This window comes from Mytilus galloprovincialis, chromosome 12 (genome assembly GCF_965363235.1).
Source record: "Mytilus galloprovincialis chromosome 12, xbMytGall1.hap1.1, whole genome shotgun sequence".
In the NCBI taxonomy this organism is placed as follows: domain Eukaryota; kingdom Metazoa; phylum Mollusca; class Bivalvia; order Mytilida; family Mytilidae; genus Mytilus; species Mytilus galloprovincialis.
The window spans coordinates 49,328,654-49,354,551 of record NC_134849.1 but is presented as its reverse complement, the minus strand read 5'-3'; the positions used below and the strand labels follow the sequence as shown (position 1 = coordinate 49,354,551).

General features: G+C 32.9%; 1 protein-coding gene across 3 annotated transcripts in view; it reads left to right on the top strand.

The window, feature by feature from the left end:
- LOC143054090 (E3 SUMO-protein ligase NSE2-like) overlaps positions 1–25,588 on the top strand; it is a 45,075-nt gene extending 19,487 nt beyond the window's left edge. For all 3 annotated transcript variants that reach the window (XM_076226985.1, XM_076226987.1, XM_076226986.1), the window contains exons 5-6: positions 1,486–1,678; positions 24,163–25,588. In XM_076226985.1, coding sequence (XP_076083100.1) covers positions 1,486–1,678; positions 24,163–24,283 — 314 coding nt within the window. In that variant the 3' untranslated portion in view covers positions 24,284–25,588. The remainder of the gene's footprint in view (positions 1–1,485; positions 1,679–24,162) is intronic.
- Positions 25,589–25,898: the final 310 nt, after the last annotated feature.

The following is a 25,898-nucleotide window of genomic DNA, read 5'->3' as shown; positions in this document are numbered from 1 at the left end:
TTCTTCAAACATTTTTTTGAGAGGATTAATATTCAACAGCATAGTGAATTGCTCAAAGGCAAAAAAAACTTTTAAGTTCATTAGACCACATTCATTCTGTGTCAGAAACCTATGCTGTGTCAACTATTTAATTTTAGATTTAAAAAGTTTGAAAAAGAAATCTTTAATTGATTTGTAAAATCTTGACATTTGTTTTGTGTAAAAAAAACCCATGTAATGTCAAAAATTTGATCACAATCCAAATTCAGAGCTGTATCACGCTTGAATGTTTTGTCCATACTTGCCCCAACTGTTCAGGGTCGACCTCTGCGGTCGTATAAAGCTGCGCCCTGCGGAGCACCTGGTTAGCCCTTGTTCCTTAGTATGGCCTTCTTTTACTTTAAGGGTCTCTATACTCTATTTTTTAGGGTTCATTCATGGTTATACTAAAGTAAATGAAGGCCCTTAGTATTACGAACCCTGGTTAATTGTCATACATTTATAAATTGATATCCTATTAATTTTCAAATATTTGGCTTTGAACATCACTGAAGAGTTGTTGAAATGACATCTGGTGCAGTAAGATTGGTTCTGTTTACAGGATAATAATGATTTACTTCCCTATTTCAGATTGTGTATTCTGTGGTTTGTACAGATTTAATCAATGTGTGACTATCTTCACTTTGTGCTGTGGTGGTCCAATCTTTTCTGCAATGGTTAAAAGATTTTTAAAATGACCAGCTGTTCTAATGGATCTGTTCTTTAACTCACTTTGGTCTTATTATGAAGATTTTTTTATGATTTAAATCCCTTCCTAAAATTTGCCTCAGCCAGATAGTAGTAATACATTCATATTATTTTGAGCTATTTAAGTCATTAATAATAATTTTTATTTTTAGTGATAGGTTTGAATTTGAATTAAAAGTCCTTATTTGAGATCTCTTTGTGATAAAATGGACATTTGTTTTACAATCCTTTTTATCTAAGAAGCTGTTGGTGGTTTGATATGAGCACATTAGTACTGTTTGTTTACACATAAAATTGAGAATAGAACATGTATGTTTTCAAACCCACAGCTGTTTGTCCTCAATATGTATTAATATAAATGATATATACGTTTTAGAGTCGTGTGAATGTATGATGTATCTGTATGCCTCTAACTTCTGCCAATTAAGGCACACTTCCACTAATTGGGAGTAGTATTTATCCTCTATGATGAAAAAGTTGTCCCTTCTGTAAAGTTTTTCAAGTAATACAGAAAAGAAATAAATGTTTTTCAATCCTTACAAAAAATTCTTCTGTTCTGTTTAAAAGCTTAGTCTTAAAAATATTGTTAGCTTAAAAACCAGCAAAGTTACAATTTATTAATGTTACTTTTTTTCGCTTCAGTTAAGACTTATAATTTTCTCTTTGATTTTAAATAAACAATAACTTTCAGTAATAGGATAATAAAAGATTTAGGTTGTCCATTTCTCCCCCATTTGAGACTACAATTGTTTGTTTCAGAAGGATCATATGCTGGTCCAGCTACATCCACTCAGATTGATGAGGATATTGCCATGACACAGCCAGAGATCAACACACGCTGTCCATATACTGGCAAAGATATGATTAATCCGGTCAAAAACTCTTATTGTGGTCATCACTATGATAAAGAGGGAATCAGTCATTATATCAAAACAAAAGGACGCAAAGCAAAGTAGGACATATTTATTTGTTTAAAATTTGCTATCTATTTAAATAATATTCTGTTATAATCTATGCTGAAAGTAGTCCACATATGACCTAATATGAACGTTAGAATTATTATACTACGTCCAGATAAAAACAAATAAAGTTTTTAAAAGTTGTAATTTTTCACCCTTGTAGTGTAGAAAATGGTCAGTCATATACATATACTATAATTGTTTTTTTTTTTCGCAATTTGATGACAAAATGGGCAGATTAAATTTCCGCGGTGTATAATTTTCCCTGATGAGGATACACGCAAATAAACTCTGTATTGTATTGTTAAAGATGTTTCAATAATCGTTTAAATCATGTCCATTGTCACAATATTTATGTGCAAAACAGTATACCGGGTAGATAGAAAAACAAATATGATATACTGCAAACCACAACAAGCACTGAGTTACAGGCTCCTAACTTATGACAGCCATGTTGAGACAGAAATAAGAAGATGTGGTATGATGTCTAGTTTATGATATGCTCACATCTTATCTTAAGACAGATATAAGAAGATGTGGTATGATGCCTAGTTTATGATATGCTCACAGCTTATCTTAAGATAGATATAAGAAGATGTGGTATGATGTCTAGTTTATGATATGCTCACAGCTTATCTTAAGATAGATATAAGAAGATGTGGTATGATGTCTAGTTTATGATATGCTCACAGCTTATCTTAAGATAGATGTAAGAAGATGTGGTATGATGTCTAGTTTATGATATGCTCGCAGCTTATCTTAAGATAGATATAAGAAGATTTGGTATGATGTCTAGTTTATGATATGCTCACAGCTTATATTAAGATAGATATAAGAAGATGTGGTATGATGTCTAGTTTATGATATGCTCACAGCTTAGTCCAAATAACAATTGAGTGTGGTTCCAGTTACCCTACCTACCTTACTTTTTAGTCTTAATAATAGCCTACCCTAAAGATTTTTTTGTCATTTTTCATTAAAGGGAAACTTCGCCAAAAAATCAAAATTTTATATTATGTCCATTCTGTATAAAAATGCTAAAATTTATAGATATTAAAGTTTTATTCCGCTAGATAAGAGATCACCATCGATTTTAAATTTTGAGTATCAATTCTCTGCGTTCCGCCATTTTGTCATCTTCTCCGATTAAAAATCATGATATGTCTATAAACCACAAAGGACCAAAACTACAGTAACCGATGTAGTCGTAATTGCATGTCGATATCTTGTCAATCGTACGGTTATTTTATCTGACTAACTAACTTGATACGGAAAATGTTCTTATTTTTTTTAAATAACCATAGTCTGTTATTTTTAAACTGTTAATATTGGAATTAGTTAAAAAGTCAAAGTTCAAATCATAAATAAGTGTTCCGTGAAAATTGTTTTCGAAAATCTAATTGTTCATAATTCTTTAAACTAAAGTAATAAACTTTATTCAAATAAATTCAGATCTTCCCTCATCTGATCCCCAGCATGGCTAAAGGTATTACTCCCAAAGGTATTGTGAGGGGTGTGAGGTGACACGTCCAGGTATTCAAGCGATTTCCTGTCGGGCTTGCAAGTTCATGCATCGTTTCACTTCTGTAGGTATTGGTCAGTGTACACGGCCGATAACTTATAACTTTCCATTTTGAACTATCAGGTGTATAATATACATCTCTGTCTTGCGTGTCCGAAAGTGATATAATATACTAGTCATTACTTAACTCATACGCTTGTTTATAAATAACATTTCTGGTGTAAAGAATATTATTTATAAAAATATTAATAATACCAAAAGAAACAAAGATTTGAAGAAATAAAAATCTATTTACATATTTTTTCCAAGGGTTAATTTGGGAAAATGTAATATATACTCGTTGTCAATAGTAAAGGACAGATTGGACATATTGATTTAAAACAATGTACTCACTTGTCGATGATTCGTTTGTACGCCTGGATAGAAAGTTACGGAACTATAGCGCAATTTAAAATATATACATGTATACATTGAACATAAGAAAGAAACATACATTTTGTGTAAATTGGGGTAAAAGTTTTGTAAACAGACTAGTCCATGTATGCCAACAGTATGAAATCAACGAATTCGATAGACTATTGTATACCAAAAGAAGATGAAGAAGAAGAGAACCAATTTGATTTAAATACAGGTCGATATATAACTTGCTTTGGTTCATCGAAGTTATATGCATAGTAAAATCACAGATTTATATATCCAACTGGACGTACACTTATAATCCCCAACTGCCCAAGGGATGTGAATATTTTCTAGGAAAACTATTGAGTATAAAAGTTTCAAACGTTTAAGAATACGCATGTAATATGTGTCACTGGATATAAAAAAATCATCCTCAACACCTTCTTCCGTATGGGACTTCCCCTTTCAGTGACCTGTAAATTCAACAGATGATACACTTTCTAAGATTTATATGTCCAACAACGACCCACTGCTCTACATGTGTTACTAACAGCCTAAGATAGCAATTCTTTTGTTAGGTCAATTCTCTTTCGTACAATACCAGAAAATATGAATATCATTTAGTACACTTCGGTCTATACAAATGCAGAATATACCATGATGGTTTGATTTCGTCAAAAGATATAAGAGATCTGACAAATAGATTATCACTTCGATATTGCAAGACACCCATTTATAACTTTGTACTTTTGCATACTAAACTTCCGCAAAAAGATAAGTCATTAATTTTGATTAAATAAGAAGTTGTGGTTTGTTTTGTTGGGAGACACGTACCCAAATGATGTGGACTTAAGCAGCTATATAAGTCACGGTATGGCCTTCAACAGTGAACAAAGGTAAAAGTATATTGTTTAATTCAACTAAATGTGAACATGAAAGAATTAAAGCAGAGATATATATTTTATCTATACATATACAAAAGAATATTTTGAGCCTCAAATCTAGCATATGTCTATTTTACAACTATTCCGAGTCTGGCGTGTCACTTTCACATTCTTTGAAGCCTTCATAAACACCATCTTGTGATGGAAATGCTTCCCTAATAATGTTAACATCACAAGCTGGAATAGTCACTCTGTTTCTCTTGCCAAGTGGTTGCCCTTTTCTGACCCAACAAACAAACTGACGATAAGCTATTAGTCGGCTTTGGCTGTGAGTTAGCACATCTGGAGCTTCCCTCTATGGCGCTTGTACCTCAAAAAACTTAAATAGCTGGTTTCAAGAACAACCGGGTTCAGACAAACTGTTCTAAAATCGATATTGTCACTAATGCATTCACCCAATTCAATATTACCATCAAAGAGAGTAAATTCGTGGCAACAAAGACATTCCGTCAATAACGGCATAACTATTCATTTAGTACACGAACACCAATCTGTGTTAAACTGGCGAGGGTTGCTAAGAATATCTTGATTTCGGGAACTTTCTGCAGCTTCCATTTCATGGAGCTCTTCTTCGGTATACTCTGGCTCTAGTGCGTACCCAAATTGACCATACTCGTCAAAATATGCCTCTCTTGACGGAGTGCAACCACTGCTAGTACTATAATTCTTTCTTTTTTTTTAGTACTATCATTCTCCGAACAAGACATTTTTAGTTATGATTTTATGATTGATTTTTGGACCATATATATACACTGTCCTATAATAACAAGCACACACAAATCATAAGAGAAAAATATGTGAGTAAAAGTTAATTGAATCATCAAAGTTAATATCCTTTGGTCTCGAATGTATGTTAACAAATTAATGTGTTTTATAGGCTAGCCCAAATCCTCATCCAAATAATATAATCTATATGTAATAATCCCTTCCTACCACACCGAGATTTAATGCCAAGCGGTAGACATATTTTAGGTACTAATTAAGTAATTAAATGAACAATAGATAACAATAATTAATCATAAATGTGCAAAGATTTAAAAACAAAAGTTTTTTTTTCTTATTCGTACATATTATATTCCGCTTCGGTAGAGTTATCTTCAGATAGTTTCAGATATTAATTAATACATGGCTTTCAAAAGTCTAAATGCAAGTGTTCTCGTACATTTTTTTGCCTAATAAAGACAATCAAAATGCTTTGGTAAAGCTATTTCTAATTTCTAAGTTCCCCTTTTTTATGAGACATAAATCAAGGACAAGAGGTGTATTTCATTCTGACACATGTCTTTAACCGAAAATTGTTTATTTCTTAGTAAATTAATTTATTTGAATTCAAATAAATAATAGCAGCAAATATAATTAAATAATTCCACGACGATCTATTTTTATTTGTCACCAACTTGAATATGTATTTTAAATGTGTGTATTAAATGCTCCCTCGTTTTATAATTCACTGATCCGAATAGACAGTCACACCTGGCAAGGTGTGCCCTAGAGGCGTGGTTAAATACCGAAGTGCAAATAACAATTTACCTTTCAACAAGCCATCAACGAGTATTGCCACAGAACCGTGAATACACACATCGTATAAACCTAGTCATAGCAGAGATAGTAAAAGGTCAATAAGAGTACACCAACATATTGTCTTTACAGATTATTGTACTTTAATTTGTTCACCTTATCAGTCCGAAATTGCATTAATTAAAAATAAATTTATAATTTTTTGTGTTGTCTACAAAAATAATTCGAATATATATGTTTAACATAGAAAATTTATCTCATGAATGTGTACAATTGCACGTCTGTGCGTTTTATCTTCTTATTATCGGATGGTTATTAGATAAAACATAAGTCATCGGCGTGCTTACGATTACGTTAAAATATGATTAAAAACCAAGACTTTTAATGATTGTTATTTAAATCCCGGCATGCAAAAACCAGGAGAAAACGTCACGACCTACAGGAAGTAGATAATATTTTTTCATTAATTATTGAATTTCTCCTTTATTACTGCACATATAGCGATAAAACTTTGTGAATATATATATTATGTCATAATGAACATATTTAAACCATAAGTAAAAAATCGCGAATTTTCCCTTTAAGCACTGTTAAAGTCAGAATGTTGCTCCCATAGACTCAATGTAATAAAGGGCTGCGCTTGAGCGCATGATACGCCCGTTGCTCTTTTAACTTGTCTTTTATGCTTTAAATGAATTTATATGGTCAACTAGAAATATATATACAAATCAAAAGGGATGTTACATTAATATATTCACCAAAGTTTCATAAAATCCCCCTTTTTTAAGTATAAAAATTCATTACTTAAGAAAACGTCAAATCTAAAATTTATAAAAATGGAAAGGGAGCTTATGTCAATAGATATAAACAATTTATCAAAGTTGCATAAAATTTTGTGAAAGTGTTAGTTATTGTCCCAAAATTGGAAAATCCCCCCTTTTTTAAGCATAAAAATTCATAACACGGAAATGTAAAATCTGAAATTTATAAAAATTGAAAGGGAGCTTACATCAATAGATATAAACAATTCACCAAAGTTTCATGGACATTGGTGAAAGCCTTTTTGAGTTATTGTCCGAAGTGTTGAAAATCCCCCTTTTTATACGACCGCAAAAATTTTAATTTTTTGATCGTATATTGCTATCACGTTGGCGTCGTCGTCGTCGTCGTACGAATACTTTTGGTTTTCGCACTCTAACTTTAGTAAAAGTGAATAGAAATCAATGAAATTTTAACACAAGGTTTATGACCACAAAAGGAAGGTTGGGATTGATTTTGGGAGTTTTGGTTCCAACAGTTTAGGAATTAAGGGCCAAAAAAGGGCCCAAATAAGCATTATTCTTGGTTTTCGCACAATAACTTTAGTATAAGTAAATAGAAATCAATGAAATTTTAACACAAGGTTTATGACCACAAAAGGAAGGTTGGGATTGATTTTTGGAGTTGAGGTCACAACAGTTTATGAATTAGGGGCCAAAAAGGGGCCCAAATAAGCATTATTTTTGGTTTTCGCACAATAACATTAGTATAAGTAAATAGAAATCTATGAAATTTAAACACAAGGTTTATGACCATAAAAGGAAGGTTTGGTTTGATTTTGGGAGTATTGGTCCCAACAGTTTAGGAATAAGGGGTCCAAAGGGTCCAAAATTGAACTTTGTGTGATTTCATCAAAAATTGAATAATTGGGGTTCTTTGATATGCCGAATCTAACTATGTATGTAGATTCTTAATTTTTGTCCCGTTTTCAAATTGGTCTACATTAAGGTCCAAAGGGTCCAAAATTAAACTTAGTTTGATTTTAACAAAAATTGAATTCTTGGGGTTCTTTGATATGCTGAATTTAAAAATGTACTTAGATTTTTGTCGAGCCTGCAACTTTTGTTGCAGAAAGCTCGACATAGGGATAGTGATCCGGCAGCGGCGGCGGCTACGGCGGCGGCGTTAGCTCACTTCTTAAAAGCTTTATATTTTATTTTCATGGTTCAGTGACCACTTGAAAAAAAAGTTCAAATTTTTTGTAATGTTGAATTCTCTCTTATTATAAGTAATAGGATAACTATATTTCATATGTGCGTACCTTGCAAGGTCCTCGTGTCTGTCAGACAGTTTTCACTTGACCGTGACCTCATTTCATGGATCAGTGAACAAGGTTAAGTTTTGGTGGTCAAGTCCATATCTCAGATACTATAAGCAATAGGGCTAGTATATTTGGTGTATGGAAGGACTGTAAGGTGTACATGTCAAACTGGCAGGTGTCAGCTGACCTTGACCTCATTTTCATGGTTCAGTGGTTATAGTAAAATTTTTGTGTTTTGGTCTGTTTTTCTTATACTATATGCAATAGGTCTACTATATTTGTTTTATGGAATGATTGTAAAGTGTACATGTCTAGCGGGCAGATGTCATGTGACCTTGACCTCATTTTCATGGTTCAGTGGTCAAAGTAAAGTTTTTGAGTTTTGGTCTTTTTATCTAATGCTATATGCCATAGGTCAACTATATTTGGTGTATGGAAATATTTTATGATCTTTATGTCAGTCGAGCAGGTTTGATTTAACCGTGACCTCATTTTCACGGTTCATTGCACAGTGTTAAGTTTTTGTGTTTTGGTCTATTTTTCTTAAACTATAAGTAATGTGTCAACTATGTATGTTGTATAGAAGCATTGTTAGCTGTACCTGTCTGCCTGGCATGGTTCATCTGACCTGGACCTCTTTTTCAAGGTTCATTGGTCTTTGTTTAGTTATCTTGGTTAATGTTAAGTTTATGTGACAGTTGTAATAAAGCTTAGCTTTATATTTAGGACTAACAACACAATATCAATGATTAGTATAGAAGGCGAGACATTTCAGCGTGTGCACTCTTGTTAATTATTGGCCTAGTTTTCAAGTTGGTCCAAATGGGGGTCCAAAATTAAACTTTGTTTGATTTCATCAAAAATTGAATAAATGGGTTCTTTGATATGCCAAATCTAACTGTCTATGTAGATTCTTAATTTTTGGTCCAGTTTTCAAATTGGTCTACATTAAGGTCCAAAGGGTCCAAAATTAAACTAAGTTTGATTTTAACAAAAAATAAATTCTTGGGCTTATTTGATATGCTTTATCTAAATATGTACTTTGATTTTTGATTATGGGCCCAGTTTTCAATTTGGTCCAAATCAGGATTCCATATCAAGTATTGTGCAATAGCAAGAAATTTTCAATTGCACAGTATTGCACAATAGCAAGAAATATCTAATTGCACAATATTGTGCAATAGCAATTAATTTTCAATTGGAGTTATCTTTCTTTGTATAGAATAGTAGTTGATAATATATGTTGGAAATTTGCCAGACATGACTATGATGTCATTTTCTATTTTTATTTGCCAATAACTTTATGTAAATAACTTCATTGGAAATTTGCCAATATAAAATGTTGCTGATGAAGCTTTTTTTCCTTATCTTATCTAAAATGTTTTTAGATAATGTATGTTGGACATTTACCAGACATGACTATGATGTCATTTTCTATTTTTATTTGCCAATAACTTTATGTAAATAACTTCATTGGAAATTTGCCAATATAAAATGTTGCTGATGAAGTTTTTTTTATTGTTTTATACAATAAACAATGTATATTCACTTTTACTACCAACCAATCTTTACCATTCAGTGATAACAAGCACTTTATTTTACATTTTAATATTTTATGATGTATTTAAAAGAGTAGTTATTGTTGCCAACTCCATTAGAAATTTGAATTGATATCAGTTTTGGAAAAAGGGAAACGGGGATGTGAAAAAAAGGGGGGGGGGTAAATTTTTCTCATTTCTGATTTCATAAATAAAAAGAAAATTTCTTCAAACATTTTTTTGAGAGGATTAAAGGGAAATTCCGCGATTTTTTACTTATCATCTAATTATGTTCATCTTTACATAAAAAACACATTTGCAAAGTTTTAAATTTATATTCCTTCTAATAACGGAGAAAATCAAGTATTTGTAACGTTTTTTGTTGAATTCTCGAGTGGGTCGTGACGTATTAGCCCGATTTATTGAATTCTGGGAAAAAATAAAATCTGTTTAACTCTTATAGCTTATCGACAATATACGTAATTAAAAGCGCACAGCTGACGAATGGTCGTAGTTATTAACCACAATATAATAATGAACGAAAATGAATATGCATATACCGTTTTGTATTCATTGAATTAAACTCCTATAAAATTATATGTCTCTGTCTCTAGTAAATGTTTTTGAATAAATTTAATTAATTATTGTTGAGATTTTATTCATAAAATATTTATTGAACATTTTTACTATTTACTTGTCTATTTACCGTTATTGTTTTGATAATCATTTCAATGCAACTAATGTGTGAGCAGAGTGTGTATCTTATTTTGTAAAGGTCACTGTATATTTCTCGGCTTGAGGTCAATTCGTTTACCTTGTAGCTATTTAGCCGCAGGTGTGAGTTCAAGCGTACACAGGTATAAATGTTGTTATTTGGAAAGGATATCCAGAAAGGATTAGAAAGAGTATGATGTCACGATGTTAATACACTAAGATTTAATACACGATGAGAATAAAGATTCAATAATTAAATTGTGTAAATTAATTGAAAATAAAATTCAGATTCGTAAATCCGAAAATGTATAAAAATAAAAGGAAACAATTTTTGATTACTTTCTTAGCGGCAATTGGCATTAATTTTTTTTAAGGATTTTTGAGGATTTTTTTTTTAATTCTATGATAATAGTTGTGCAATGTTGAACATGATAGCCGTCATTAATCCAAATAAGTAATACAGTAGTTGTAATAAAAGTTATTTTTAGTCATGCATAACAGATATTGACGAATTTAGAATAGTTCGTCCATACATCGTTGTTCTTGAAACAATCATTATTAGTATACATGTAAGTTTCCTGACGTTTAAGAGCCATTGAGGATGAGCTCCAGAGAAAGCAGACTAGTAGCGTTTCGTTCGTTTGTTTGTTGGGAAAGGAGATGAAATGCAACCGCTTGTACAGCTAAACAACAGAATTACCATACAAGCATTTATAGTCAACACAATCAGAAACAGTTCCCATCGTTAGACGGGGAATATGAAGGCTTTCAAGAATGAACAAGTGACATGTCTAACTCTGAACAGTTAGAAAACAGACTATCGACATTGACCGCTTGTTCTTGATATTTGAAACTGCATGCATATATACGTATACGTTTATGATAGTGATGAGTTCTTGAGTCTGACAAAAACTAAATTCCTTCATGGTTATATCTTGCCATACGTTTATATTGGTTTGAAAGGTGATTACTCAAAATCGTTATTTGAAAATCCTGTTTGTGAGATGTATATTCATTTCAATACAGAAATTTCGTCTATATATTTTATAAGTGTATAACACGGAGAAGCTCTGAAGGTCCATTACTCCCCTTTTGTTTGGGTGTGAACCATCGATGTTGACAGCAATATCAAAGAATAAGATGATGATGGTAGAAAGAACTATGGGCGTCATGTGGCAAATATTACATGCATATCGGACAATGAGTTGTCAATCTGAATGAAAAGATTTCCAATACAACCATATTATTGAGAAGGAATGTTTGCATGCTATACTCTCGTACTAGTATTACAGGGTTCTTGTGGCGTTCACCTTAGACACACATCTTTTTAACGATGTTTAAAAAAAAGACCGAACCAATTTAATGTCATATTTCCCTATTTTTTTTTAAATATAACTAAAAGTCTTTCATCTGACAAGATTACCCCTATTTAGCGGACAAGTTATTTATTCTTTTTTCTGTTATTGAATACCAAGAAAAAAAATAAATCCCGAAATTAATTTGAAACTTTGATACTCAAAAGTTTCCCAGCAAAATATTCACATCTCTTCGGGATAATTAGTGTTCGTCCAGTGGCATATATAACAATTGTGATGACGAATTCCTTCCTTTGTTCGAGAACAATCTTATTGAAATATAAATCTGTGATTTTACTATGTCCACAACTTCAATGAACCAAAGCAAAAGTTATACATCGACCTGTATTTAAATCAAATTGGTTCTCTTCTTCTTCTGGTATACAATAGTCTATCGACATTCGATGATTACATACTGTTGGCATACGTGGACTAGTCTATTTACAACACTTTTACCCCTATTTATTCAAAATATATGTTTTTTTCTTATGTTCAATGTATACATGTATATATTTTAAATTGCGCTATAGTTCCGTAACTTTCTATCCAGTCGTATAAACGAATCGTCGGCAAGTGCGTACATTTTTTTAAATCAATATTTCTGGTATGTTCCAATCTGTCCTTCACTTTTGACAATGAGTATATATTACATTTTCCCAAATTCACCCTTGGAAAAAATATTTAAATAGATTTTAATTTCATCAAATCTTATTTTTTGGGTATTATTTATATTTTTATGAATAATATTCTTTACACCAGAAATGTTATTTATAAACAAGCGTATGAGTTTGGTAATGACAAGTAAGACAGAGTTGTATATTATACATCTGATAGTTCAAAATGGAAAGTTAAATGTTATCAGCCGTGTACACTGATCAATACCTGCAGAAGTGAAACGATGCGTGAACTTGCAAGCCCGACAGGAAATCGCTTGAATACCTGGACGTGTCACCTCACACCCCTCACAATACCTTTGGAAGTAATACCTTTAGCCATGCTGGTGATCAGAAGAGGGAAGATCAAAATTTATTTGAAAACAGTTTACTGTGAAAGTACTTTTATTCGTGGGGTACCAATTTTCGTGGTTTTCGTGGAGGACTTTATCCACGAATTTAAGTGTCCAACGAAATAAAACAACCATTGCCCAAATCAAGACATGGAAAGATCCCCATGTAGGTTTGACTACTGATATGATCTAGAGAATATATTGAATAACGCAAAATCTGAAAATACTATAATAGTAGTCACAGGGCAAACGTAATATGAACTACAACTGCATGCAGGATTATACCCATCTAATCTTTTTAAAATAACCTTAACTGTACAACTTTTGATCTTTTAATTCTCATAAAAATATTTTTAATCGATGAAAGTCAGATTTCCGGTATTGATATGCTTGAATGATAAAGTATTCATTTTATATCCTCAAAATTCTCGTACAATAATTACATGCTTGGACTAATTTTGATAAAAATTATTTCACAATTCAAGATACGTTTATAGCATTTGTTTATGTTACTGTTTTCTTTAGGTGACATGTTTATGGCCTAATTAGCACCTTTGATGGTCTTAAATCTGTTCATCACTTTATCTTGGGTTAATTAAGTGTTGTTACTACGATTTACCAGTTTACCGGGTCAATGTTTTCTTTGCAATTTTCTCAATCCAGACAAATTGTAACCTTCGTTTCTAAGTAAGGCTTCAATTTTTCATTTATTTTTTTTAAGAAAACTAAAATCCACGAATTTAAAAACCCACGAACATGTAAATATTGCTCAAACCACGAAAATTGATACCCACGAATTAAAGTACTTTCACAGTATTACTTTAAAGAATTATGAACAAATTAGATTTTCGAAAACAATTTTCACGGAACACTTATTTATGATTTCAACTTTGACTTTTCACCTAATTCCAATATCAAGTTTAAAAACAACAGACCATGGTTAGTTAGTCGGATAAAACAACCGTACGATTGACAAGATATCGACACGCAATTACGACTACATCGGTTACTGTAGTTTTGTTTCTTTGTGGTTTATAGACATATCGTTTCATTAATCGGGAAAGAAGGACAAAATGGCGGAACGCAGATAATTAATACTCTAAATTTAAAATTGATGGTGATCACTTATCTAGCGGAATAAAACTTTAATATCTATGAATTTGAGCATTTTTATACAGAATGAACATAATATCAATTTTTGATTTTTTTGCGAAGTTTCCCTTTAATATTCAACATCATAGTGAATTGCTCAAAGGCAAAAAAAAACTTTTAAGTTCATTAGACCACATTCATTCTGTGTCAGAAACCTATGCTGTGTCAACTATTTAATTTTAGATTTAAAAAGTATGAAGAAGAAATCTTTAATTGATTTGTAAAATCTTGACATTTGTTTTGTGTAAAAAAAACCCATGTAATGTCAAAAATTTGATCACAATCCAAATTCAGAGCTGTATCACGCTTGAATGTTTTGTCCATACTTGCCCCAACTGTTCAGGGTTCGACCTCTGCGGTCGTATAAAGCTGCGCCCTGCGGAGCACCTGGTTTTATGAATAAAGCCCCATAAATCCAAAACTTAAAATCTGAAATTTATAAAAATTGAAAGGGAGCTTACATCAATAGATATAAACAATTCACCAAAGTTTCATGGACATTGGTGAAAGCCTTTTTGAGTTATTGTCCGAAGTGTTGGAAAATCCCCCTTTTTTAGCTCACCTGGCCCGAAGGGCCAAGTGAGCTTTTCCCATCACTTTGCGTCCGGCGTCCGGCGTCCGGCGTCCGGCGTCCGGCGTCCGGCGTCGTCCGTCGTCGTCCGTCGTCGTTAACTTTTACAAAAATCTTCTCCTCTGAAACTACTGGGCCAAATTAATCCAAACTTGGCCACAATCATCTTTAGGGTATCTAGTTTAAAAAATGTGTGGCGTGACCCGGCCAACCAACCAAGATGGCCGCCATGGCTAAAAATAGAACATAGGGGTAAAATGCAGTTTTTGGCTTGTAACTCAAAAATCAAAGCATTTAGAGCAAATCTGACAGGGTAAAATTGATTATCAGGTCAAGATCTATCGGCCCTGAAATTATCAAAAGAATCGGACAACCAGTTGTTGGGTTGCTGCCCCTGAATTGATAATTTTAAGGAAATTTTGCTGTTTTTGGTTATTATCTTGAATATTATTATAGATAGAGATAAACTGTAAACAGCAATAATGTTCAGCAAAGTAAGATTTACAAATAAGTCAACGTGACCGAAATGGTCAGTTGACCCCTTTAGGAGTTATTGCCCTTTTTAGTCAATTTTTAACCATTTTTAGCTCACCTGACCTGAAAGGTCAAGTGAGCTTTTCTCATCACTTGGCGTCCGTCGTCCGTCGTCCTGCGTCCGTCGTCCGTCGTCCGTCGTCTGTAAACTTTTACAAAAATCTTCTCCTCTGAAACTACTTGGCCAAATTCTACCAAACTTGGCCACAATCATCCTTGGGGTATCTAGTTTAAAAAATGTGTGGCGTGACCCGTCAAACCTACCAAGATGGCCGCCATGGCTAAAAATAGAACATAGGGGTAAAATGCAGTTTTTGGCTTATAACTCAAAAACCAAAGCATTTAGAGCAAATATGACAGGGGTAAAATTGTTGATCAGGTCAAGATCTATCTGCCCTGCAATTTTCAGACGAATCGGACAACCTGTTGTTGGGTTGCTGCCTGTGAAGTGGATATTTTAAGGAAATTTTGCAGTTTTTGGTTATTATCTTGAATACTATTATAGATAGAGATAAACTGTAAACAGCAATAATGTTCAGCAAAGTAAGACCTACAAATAAGTCAAACATGACCAAAATGGTCAGTCGACCCCTTAAGGAGTTATTGCCCTTTATAGTCAATTTTAACAACTTTTCGTCATTTTTTGTTACTTTTCTAAAGATCTTCTTCTCTGAAACTACTTTGCCAAATTTAACAAAACTTGGCCACAATTATCATTGTGGTTTATAGTTTATAAAATGTGTCCGATGACCCAGCCTACCAAACAAAATGGCCGACATGGCTAAAATTAGAACATAGTGGTAAAATGCAGTTTTTGCTTTATATCTTTGAAACTAAGACATTTAGGGCAAATCTTTCAAGATTTTAATGTCCATCAGAATAAGATATATCCCCTCACAAATTTTCAATTGAATCGGACAACCTGTTGCTGGGTTGCTGCCCTAAAATTGGTGATTTTAAGGAAATTTTGCAGTTTTTCGTTATTATCTTGAATACTATTATAGATAGAGATAAACTGTAAACAGCAATAATGTTCAGCAAAGTAAGATCTACAAATAAGTCAGAATGATCAAAATTGTTAGAGGACCCCTTAAGGAGTTATTGCCCTTTATAGTCAATATTGAACAACTTTTCGTCATTTTTGTAACTTGTATAAAAATCATTTCTAAAACTACTTGGCCAAATTTAACCAAACTTGGCCACAATCATAATACTAAGGTATCTTTTAGAAAAAAGTGTCTAATGACCCCGCCTACCAACGAAGATGGCTGACATCAGTAAACACATTAACAGGTGAGCGACACAGGCTCTTGAGAGCCTCTAGTTCGTAAATCTTAGTTATCTTTTACAAAAATCTTCTCCTCTGAAACTACTGGGACAAATTAATCCAAACTTGGCCACAATCCTCATTTGGGTATCTAGTTTAAAAAATGTGTGGCGTGACCCGGCCAACCAACCAAGATGGCCGCCATGGCTAAAAATAGAACATAGGAGTAAAATGCAGTTTTTGGCTTATAACTCAAAAACCAAAGCCTTTAGAGCAAATCTGACATGGGATAAAATTGTTAATCAGGTCAAGATCTATCTGCCCTGAAATTTTCAGATGAATCAAACAACCTGTTGTTGGGTTGCTGCCCCTGAATTGATAATTTTAAGGAAATTTTGCTGTTTTTGGTTATTATCTTGAATATTATTATAGATAGAGATAAACTGTAAACATCCATTATGTTCAGCAAAGTAAGATCTACAAATAAGTCAACATGACCAAAATGGTCAGTTGACCACTTTAGGAGTTATTGCCCTTTATAGTCAATTTTTAACCATTTTTAGCTCACCTGGCCCGAAGGGCCAAGTGAGCTTTTCCCATCACTTTGCGTCCGGCGTCCGTCGTCCTGCGTCCGTCGTCGTCCTGCGTCCGTCGTCGTTAACTTTTACAAAAATCTTCTCCTCTGAAACTGCTAAGCCAAATTTAATCAAACTTGGCCACAATCATCATTGGGGTATCTAGTTTGAAAAATGTGTCCGGTGACCCCGCCAACCAACCAAGATGGCCGCCATGGCTAAAAATAGAACATAGGGGTAAAATGCAGTTTTTGGCTTATAACTCAAAAACCAAAGCATTTAGAGCAAATCTGACAGGGGTAAAATTGTTTATCAGGTCAAGATCTATCTGCCCAGATATTTTCAGATGAATCGGACAACCCGTTGATGGGTTGCTGCCCCTGAATTGGTAATTTTATGGAAATTTTGCTGTTTTTGGTTATTATCTTGAATATTATTATAGATAGAGATAAACTGTAAACAGCAATAATGTTCAGCAAAGTAAGATTTACAAATAAGTCAACATGACCGAAATGGTCAGTTGACCCCTTAAGGAGTTATTGCCCTTTATAGTCAATTTTTAACCATTTTTCGTAAATCTTAGTAATCTTTTACAAAAATCTTCTCCTCTGAAACTACTGGGCTAAATTAATCCAAACTTGGCCACAATCATCTTTGGGGTATTTAGTTTAAAAAATGTGTCCGGTGACCCGGACAACCATCCAAGATGGCCGCCACGGCTAAAAATAGAACATAGGGGTAAAATGCAGTTTTTGGCTTATAACTCAAAAACCAAAGCATTTAGAGCAAATCTGACAGGGGTAGAATTGTTCAACAGGTGAAGATCTATCTGCCCTAAAATTTTCAGATGAATCGGATAACCCGTTGTTGGGTTGCTGCCCCTGAATTAGTAATTTTAAGGAAATTTTGCTGTTTTTGGTTATTATCTTGAATATTATTATAGATAGAGATAAACAGTAAACAGCAATTATGTTCACCAAAGTAAGATTTACAAATAAGTCAACATGACTGAAATGGTCAGTTGACCCCTTTAAGAGTTATTGCCCTTTATAGTCAATTTTTAACCATTTTTCGTAAATCTTAGTAATATTTTACAAAAATCTTCTCCTCTGAAACTACTGGGCCAAATTAATCCAAACTTGGCCACAATCATCTTTTGGGTTAGTATTTTGAAAAATGTGTCCGGTGACCCGGCCATCAAACCAAGATGGCCGCCATGGCTAAAAATAGAACATGGGGTAAAATGCAGTTTTTGGCTTATAACTCAAAACCCAAAGCATTTAGAACAAATCTGACATGGGGTAAAATTGTTTATCAGTTCAAGATCTATCTGCCCTGGAATTTTCAGATGAATCAGACAACCCGTTGTTGGGTTGCTGGCCCTGAATTAGTAATTTTAAGGAAATTTTTCTTTTTTTGGTTATTATCATGAATATTATGATAGACAGAGATAAACTGTAAACAGCAATAATGTTCACCAAAGTAAGATTTACAAATAAGTCAACATGACTGAAATGGTCAGTTGACCCCTTTAGGAGTTATTGCCCTTTATAGTCAATTTTTAACCATTTTTCGTAAATCTTAGTAATCTTTTACAAAAATCTTCTCCTCTGAAACTACTGGGCCAAATTAATCCAAACTTGGCCACAATCATCTTTTGGGTTAGTAGTTTGAAAAATGTGTCCGGTGACCCGGCCATCCAACCAAGATGGCCGCTATGGCTAAAAATAGAACATGGGGTAAAATGCAGTTTTTGGCTTATAACTCAAAACCCAAAGCATTTAGAGCAAATCTGACACGGGGTAAAATTGTTTATCAGGTCAACATTTATCTGCTCTGAAATTTTTAGATGAATCGGACAACCCGTTGTTGGGTTGCTGACCCTGAATTGTTAGTTTTAAGGAAATTTTGCTGTTTTTGGTCATTATCTTGAATATTATTATTGATAGAGATAAACTGTAAACAACAATAATGTTCAGCAAAGTAAGATTTACAAATTATTCAACATGACCGAAATGGTCAATTGACCCCCTTAGGAGTTATTGTTCTTTATAGTCAATTTTTAACAATTTTCATAAAATTTGTAAATTTTTACTAACATTTTCCACTGAAACTAATGGGCCAAGTTCATTATAGATAGAGATAATTTTAAGCAGCAAGAATGTTCAGTAAAGTAAGATGTACAAACACATCACCATCACCAAAACACAATTTTGTCATGAATCCATCTGCTTCCTTTAATATCACTTAGACCAAGGTGAGCGACACAGGCTCTTTAGAGCCTCTAGTTCATAAATCTTAGTAATCTTTTACAAAAATCTTCTCCTCTGAAACTACTGGGCCAAATTTAACCAAACTTGGCCATAATCATCATTGGGGTATCTAGTTTTAAAAATATGTCCGGTGACCCGGCCAACCAACCAAGATGGCCGCCATGGCTAAAAATAGAACATAGGGGTAAAATGCAGTTTTTGGCTTATAACTCAAAAACCAAAGCATTTAGATCAAATCTGACTGTGTAAAATTGTTTATCAGGTCAAGATCTATCTGCCCTGAAATTTTCAGATGAATCAGACATTCCATTGTTGGGTTACTGCCCCTGAAATGGTAATTTTAAGGAATTTTTGCTGTTTTTGGTTATTATCTTGAATATTATTATAGATAGAGATAAACTGTAAACAGCAATAATGTTCAGCAAAGTAAGATCTACAAATAAGTCAACATGACCAAAATGGTCAGTTGACCACTTTAGGAGTTATTGCCCTTTATAGTCAATTTTTAACCATTTTTCGTAAATCTTAGTAATCTTTTACAAAAATCTTCTCCTCTGAAACTACTGGGCCAAATTTAACCAAACTTAGCCATAATTGGGGTATCTAGTTAAAAAAATGTGTCCGGTAACTTGGCCAACAAACCAAGATGACCGCCATGGCTAAAAATAGAACATGGGGGTAAATTGCAGTTTTTGGCTTATAACTCAAAAACCAAAGCATTAAGAGCAAATCTGACAGGAAGTAAAATTGTTGATCAGGTCACGATCTATCTGCCCTGGAATTTTCAGATGAATCGGATAATTGGTTGTTAGGTTGCTGCCCCTGAATTGGTAATTTTGAGGAAATTTTGCTGTTTTTTTTGTTATCTTGAATACAGGGATGATTCCAGGTGTTTTCAAATGGGTCCCTTGAACATCAAATTGGGAATTTTTATTCTAATTGGGAATTTTTTAAGCATAAAATCTCAGACGAAATAACATTATTTTCCTGAAAAACGGAAAATGTATATTATTAAGTTTAACCTGTACACTGATGTTCATGTAAGTTGTAACATTTTGAATAATTCTGATTGGGCTACTGTTATTACATGAATATCATTGAACATGATGCACTAGTCTATCATCTTAGCTATAGTTACCTAGGCCTATTACAAAAACATATATTTCAGCTAACATAAACCAATGAAAAAAATCATTCATCGGGTATTTTTCAACAGCAGGTCATCTCTATAAATTTACCTTAATTCAAATGGATTTCAAATTGAACTGGTCAATTGTCGAATTCAGAAAAGCAATTACAAAAGTTCACATACTTAATTGATAAGATATTTAAAGCATTGAACCAGTGTTCTTTAAAATTATTTGGATCATCTTCAAAACTTTTGAAATAGTTCAATAATGATGACATTGTATTTCATGAATGGTCTATCTTCAACATTATTTTCAAAAATTGCTCAAACTTTTGTCTTTTGAGGAAATAATTTCTGTTACAAAACAAGTTTTCATCATATTATATAACCGGCTCTGCTGGGCGATCTGCTTTTACGAGATCGGCGTCCATTAAACCTTATCCATCAATGTTATATCAAAATTTGAATTTGCTCTCTGCCGAGGTCTGCTTTGACACCCATTTTTATCAACCTGCTGGGCGATCTGCTTTTACAAGATCCAGTACTCCCATAACATATTAATCAATTGTATTCGGCTGCTAAAATTGTTTCCCACATGTTGACATAATTAAATCGTTGTTACTAAGATGCGATTGTAAACAGCATTCTTATCCGGATTTTAAAACGTTTTGACAACAAACTATGAAAAATTATAGTTGCCTTAATCGGTGACAGAAACTTTTCCGGAAATATCGATTTTTATTTTATTTTCCTGAATTGGGAATTCATTTTCATGTACATTTTTTGGGGCCGCTGGCCAATTTAAGGGCCGCTTAGCGGCCCTAAAATATATAGTGGAATCATCCCTGTGAATATTATTATAGATAGAGATAAACTGTTAACAGCAATAATGTACAGCAAAGTAAGAACTAAAAATAAGTCAATATGACCAAAATAGTCAATTGACCCCCTAAGGAGTTATTGCCCTTCATAGTCAATTTTTAACAATTTTCTTAAAATTTGAAGATTTTCAATAACATTTTCCACAGAAAGTACTGTTATAGATAGAGATAATTGTAAGCAGCAAGAATGTTTAGTAAAGTAAGATCTACAAACACATCACATTCACCAAAACACAATTTTGTCATGAATCCATCTGTGTCCATTGTTAATATGCACATAGACCAAGGTGAGCGACACAGGCTCTTTAGAGCCTCTAGTTTATGAATAAAGCCCCATAAATCCAAAACTTAAAATCTGAAATTTATAAAAATTGAAAGGGAGCTTACATCAATAGATATAAACAATTCACCAAAGTTTCATGGACATTGGTGAAAGCCTTTTTGAGTTATTGTCCGAAGTGTTGAAAATCCCCCTTTTTAGCTCACCTGGCCCGAAGGGCCAAGTGAGCTTTTCTCATCACTTGGCGTCCGTCGTCCGTCGTCGTCCGTCGTCGTTAACTTTTACAAAAATCTTCTCCTCTGAAACTACTGGGCCAAATCAAACCAAACTTGGCCACAATCATCATTGGGGTATCTAGTTTAAAAAATGTGTGGCGTGACCCGGTCAACCAACCAAGATGGCCGCCACGGCTAAAAATAGAACATAGGGGTAAAATGCAGTTTTTGGCTTATAACTCAAAAACCAAAGCATTTAGAGCAAATCTGACATAGGGTAAAAATGTTTATCAGGTCAAGATCTATCTGCCCTGAAATTTTCAGATGAATCGGTCAATCGGTTGTTGGGTTGCTGCCCCTGAATTGGTAATTTTGAAGAAATTTTGCTGTTTTTGGTTATTATCTTGAATATTATTATAGTTAGAGATAAACTGTAAACAGCAATAATGTTCAGCAAAGTAAGATCTACAAATAAGTCAACATGACCAAAATGGTCAGTTGACCCGTTTAGGAGTTATTGCCCTTTATAGTCAATTTTTAACCATTTTTCGTTAATTAAAGTAATCTTTTACAAAAATCTTCTCCTCTGAAACTACTTGGCCACAATCATCTTTGGGGTATCTAGTTTAAAAAATGTGTGGTGTGACCTGGTCAACCAACCAAGATGGCCGCCACGGCTAAAAATAGAACAAAGGGGTAAAATGCAGTTTTTGGCTTATAACTCAAAAACCAAAGCATTTTGAGGAAATCTGACATGGGATAAAAATGTTTATCAGGTCAAGATCTATCTGCCCTAAAATTTTCAGATGAATCGGTCAATCGGTTGTTGGGTTGCTGCCCCTGAATTGGTAATTTTGAGGAATTTTGCTGTTTTTGGTTATTATCTTGAATATTATTATAGATAGAGATAAACTGTAAACAGCAATAATGTTCAGCAAAGTAAGATCTACAAATAAGTCAACATGACCAAAATGGTCAGTTGACCCGTTTAGGAGTTATTGCCCTTTATAGTCAATTTTTAACCATTTTTCGTAAATTAAAGTAATCTTTTACAAAAATCTTCTCCTCTGAAACTACTTTGGCCAAATTAATCCAAACTTGGCCACAATCATCTTTGGGGTATCTGGTTTAAAAAATGTGTGGCGTGACCTGGTCAACCAACCAAGATGGCCGCCACCGCTAAAAATAGAACATAGGGGTAAAATGCAGTTTTTGGCTTATAACTCAAAAACCAAAGCATTTTGAGGAAATCTGACATGGGATAAAAATGTTTATCAGGTCAAGAACTATCTGCCCTGAAATTTTCAGATGAATCGGTCAATCGGTTGTTGGGTTGCTGCCCCTGAATTGGTAATTTTGAGGAAATTTTGCTGTTTTTGGTTATTATCTTGAATATTATTATAGATAGAGATAAATTGTAAACAGCAATAATGTTCAGCAAAGTAAGATCTACAAATAAGTCAACATGACCAAAATGGTCAGTTGACCCCTTTAGGAGTTATTGCCCTTTATAGTCAATCTTTAACCATTTTTCATAAATCTAAGTAATCTTTTACAAAATCTCCACTGAAACTACTAGGCCACAATCGTCTTTGGGGTATCTAGTTTGAAAAATGTGTCCGATGACCTGGCCATTCAACCAAGATGGCCGCCACGGCTAAAAATAGAACATAGGGGTAAAATGCAGTTTTTTGCTTATAACTATGAAACCAAAGCATCTAGAGCAAATCTGACAAGAAGTTAAATTGTTAATCAAGTCAATATCTATCTGCCCTGAATTTTTCAGATGAATTGGACAACTGGTTGTTGGGTTGCTGCCCTCCAATTGGTAATTTTTAAAGAAATTTTGCCGTTTTTGGTTATCTTGAATACTATTATAGATAGCGATAAACTGTAAACAGCAATAATGTTCAGCAAAGTAAGATCTACAAATAAGTCAATATGACCTAAATGGTCAATTGACCCCTTAAGGAGTTATTGCCCTTTATAGTCAATTTTTAACAATTTTCATTAATTTGGTAAATTTATGTAAATTTTTACCAAATATAGTTCTCTGTTACTAATGGGCAAAGTTCATGATAGATATAATTGTAAGAAGCAAAATCGTTCAGTAAAGTAAGAACTTCAAACACATCACCATCACCAAAATACAATTTTGTCATGAATCCATTTGTGTCCTTTGTTTAATATGCACATAGACCAAGGTGAGCGACACAGGCTCTTTAGAGCCTCTAGTTTATGAATAAAGCCCCATAAATCCAAAACTTAAAATCTGAAATTTAAAAAAAACGAAAGGGAGCTTACGTCAATAGATATAAACAATTCACTTAAGTTTCATGGAAATTGGTGAAAGTGTTTTTGAGTTATTATCCGAAGTTTGGACGACGGACGGACGGACGGACAATGGTATACCATAATACGTCCCGTCTAAAAGACGACGGGCGTATAAAAATAAAACATAAAATTAAAAAAATACTATGAACTTTAAATGTCCTGTTATTTAGTTTTTACCATGTATTTTTAGATGTCCTGTTGGTGGTTGTGGGAATGACAAACAGATAGAACTGAGTGATTTGATTGAAGATAAAGACATGAAAAAATTTATAGATAGGAAAAATAGACATAATAAGAAAGCAAAGAATTGAAAACATTTAGGTTTATAAACTTTACCACCTGGTTTGTAATGTTTGTATTGAAGATGAAGTTACCTGAGGATGGATGGAGACCAGTAACCATTATACAACTGTAATGCCAATGGCAGTTACCTGTGAACAGATAGAGATGAAACAGACATGCTATGAAAAGACCATGTTGGTTCCATGTTTTGTGTATAAATTAATTGACAAATACATTGTTCTTTTATTGTAACAAAACTAAAATCAGGGATGATATTGATGTTTCTACATACAGAATTCTGTTAATGTTACATGTTTTATTCGGGAAAATGTCTTGACGAAATATTTAATAGTATTTTTTCACAATTCTTAATAGTATCATTTTTAAAATATTGGGATAATTAAAAGGGTTACTTTTTTACAACAGGCACATTACCCAAAACTTATTTTGACTTTTTGCTACTTTTGGTGATCATTTCACTATTGGTTACTGAAGTAATGTAAATAAATAGAAATAAAGGCAGAAGAATAAGATAAATGGTGATTGTCGGGAAGAAGAAACATTTGTTCTTCAAAATGCAAATTTCAATTAGCAATCAATATGACTTAGATTAGGAGAATAAAAAAATTATTTGAAAAACTATTATTACAATGATCTTCAGTGGCTATCATATATATGATATATAAATGAGAACTGTATGAATGTTGTAAGATGCACAACTAATATTTTTTTTTTAAAGAGTTATTTTCAGATATTTTTTCATATTCTGTCTGTGATGACTTTTAATTTGGATACAAAATTCAGCTCTTTTCACTTCATGTTAAATTTGAAATTTAAGTGGTCAGATGAAATTTATTTTAATGGCTGTAAACCATTTGTTTCTTGCATGTCAAAACAAAACAGAAGTTTATTATAATCGATTTTAATATGGACATTGATTATTTGTATTTTATGCGCTTATGATATAAATCCGTGGATAATCTAATGAGACAGTTTATATAAATGTTTCATTTCTCAAGCAGAAATCACATTTTTCAAACCACACAGAATTTATATCATTTGTGTCTTTTTACAGTAGCTTTAAAATACTTTTTACCTAGCTATTTTATATATAGTGCTATTGAAATTATAAGTAAGTGTATTTGTCAAAAATTAATAAAAAGTTGCCTTTCTGAGTTTTGAGAATAAAAAATAGATTAAGGAATTTCATTTTGTTAAGATGGAAAGTTGTTATTCCTAACTAAAAAACAATGACAGTTATTTTAAGATGAAGGACAATCAGCTATTACTGTGTAAATATTGTTTGTTTGTTTTTTAAATAAATTTTAAATTTGTTTTTTGTGTATTTGTTCTGAAAAAAATGCTGATACAGTTATGACTACCTATTTTCATTTTAATATAAAGTTAAGATTTGGTATGAATGTCAATGAGACAACTTTCTATTATGGTCCACACATCATGGATGTAAGCAACCTTTAATATGTACAACGAACAGAACTCATACCCTATGGTCAGCTATGGAAGCTATAAAGTGTTTTTATTGATGCTTTTAAAAATTTGCATTAGATGCAGGCAGGTACCTCTTGGTAGATGTCAATTTAAGGTTTTTGTCTTGCCTTGACAGAGTCAAAAAGCAAGACATAG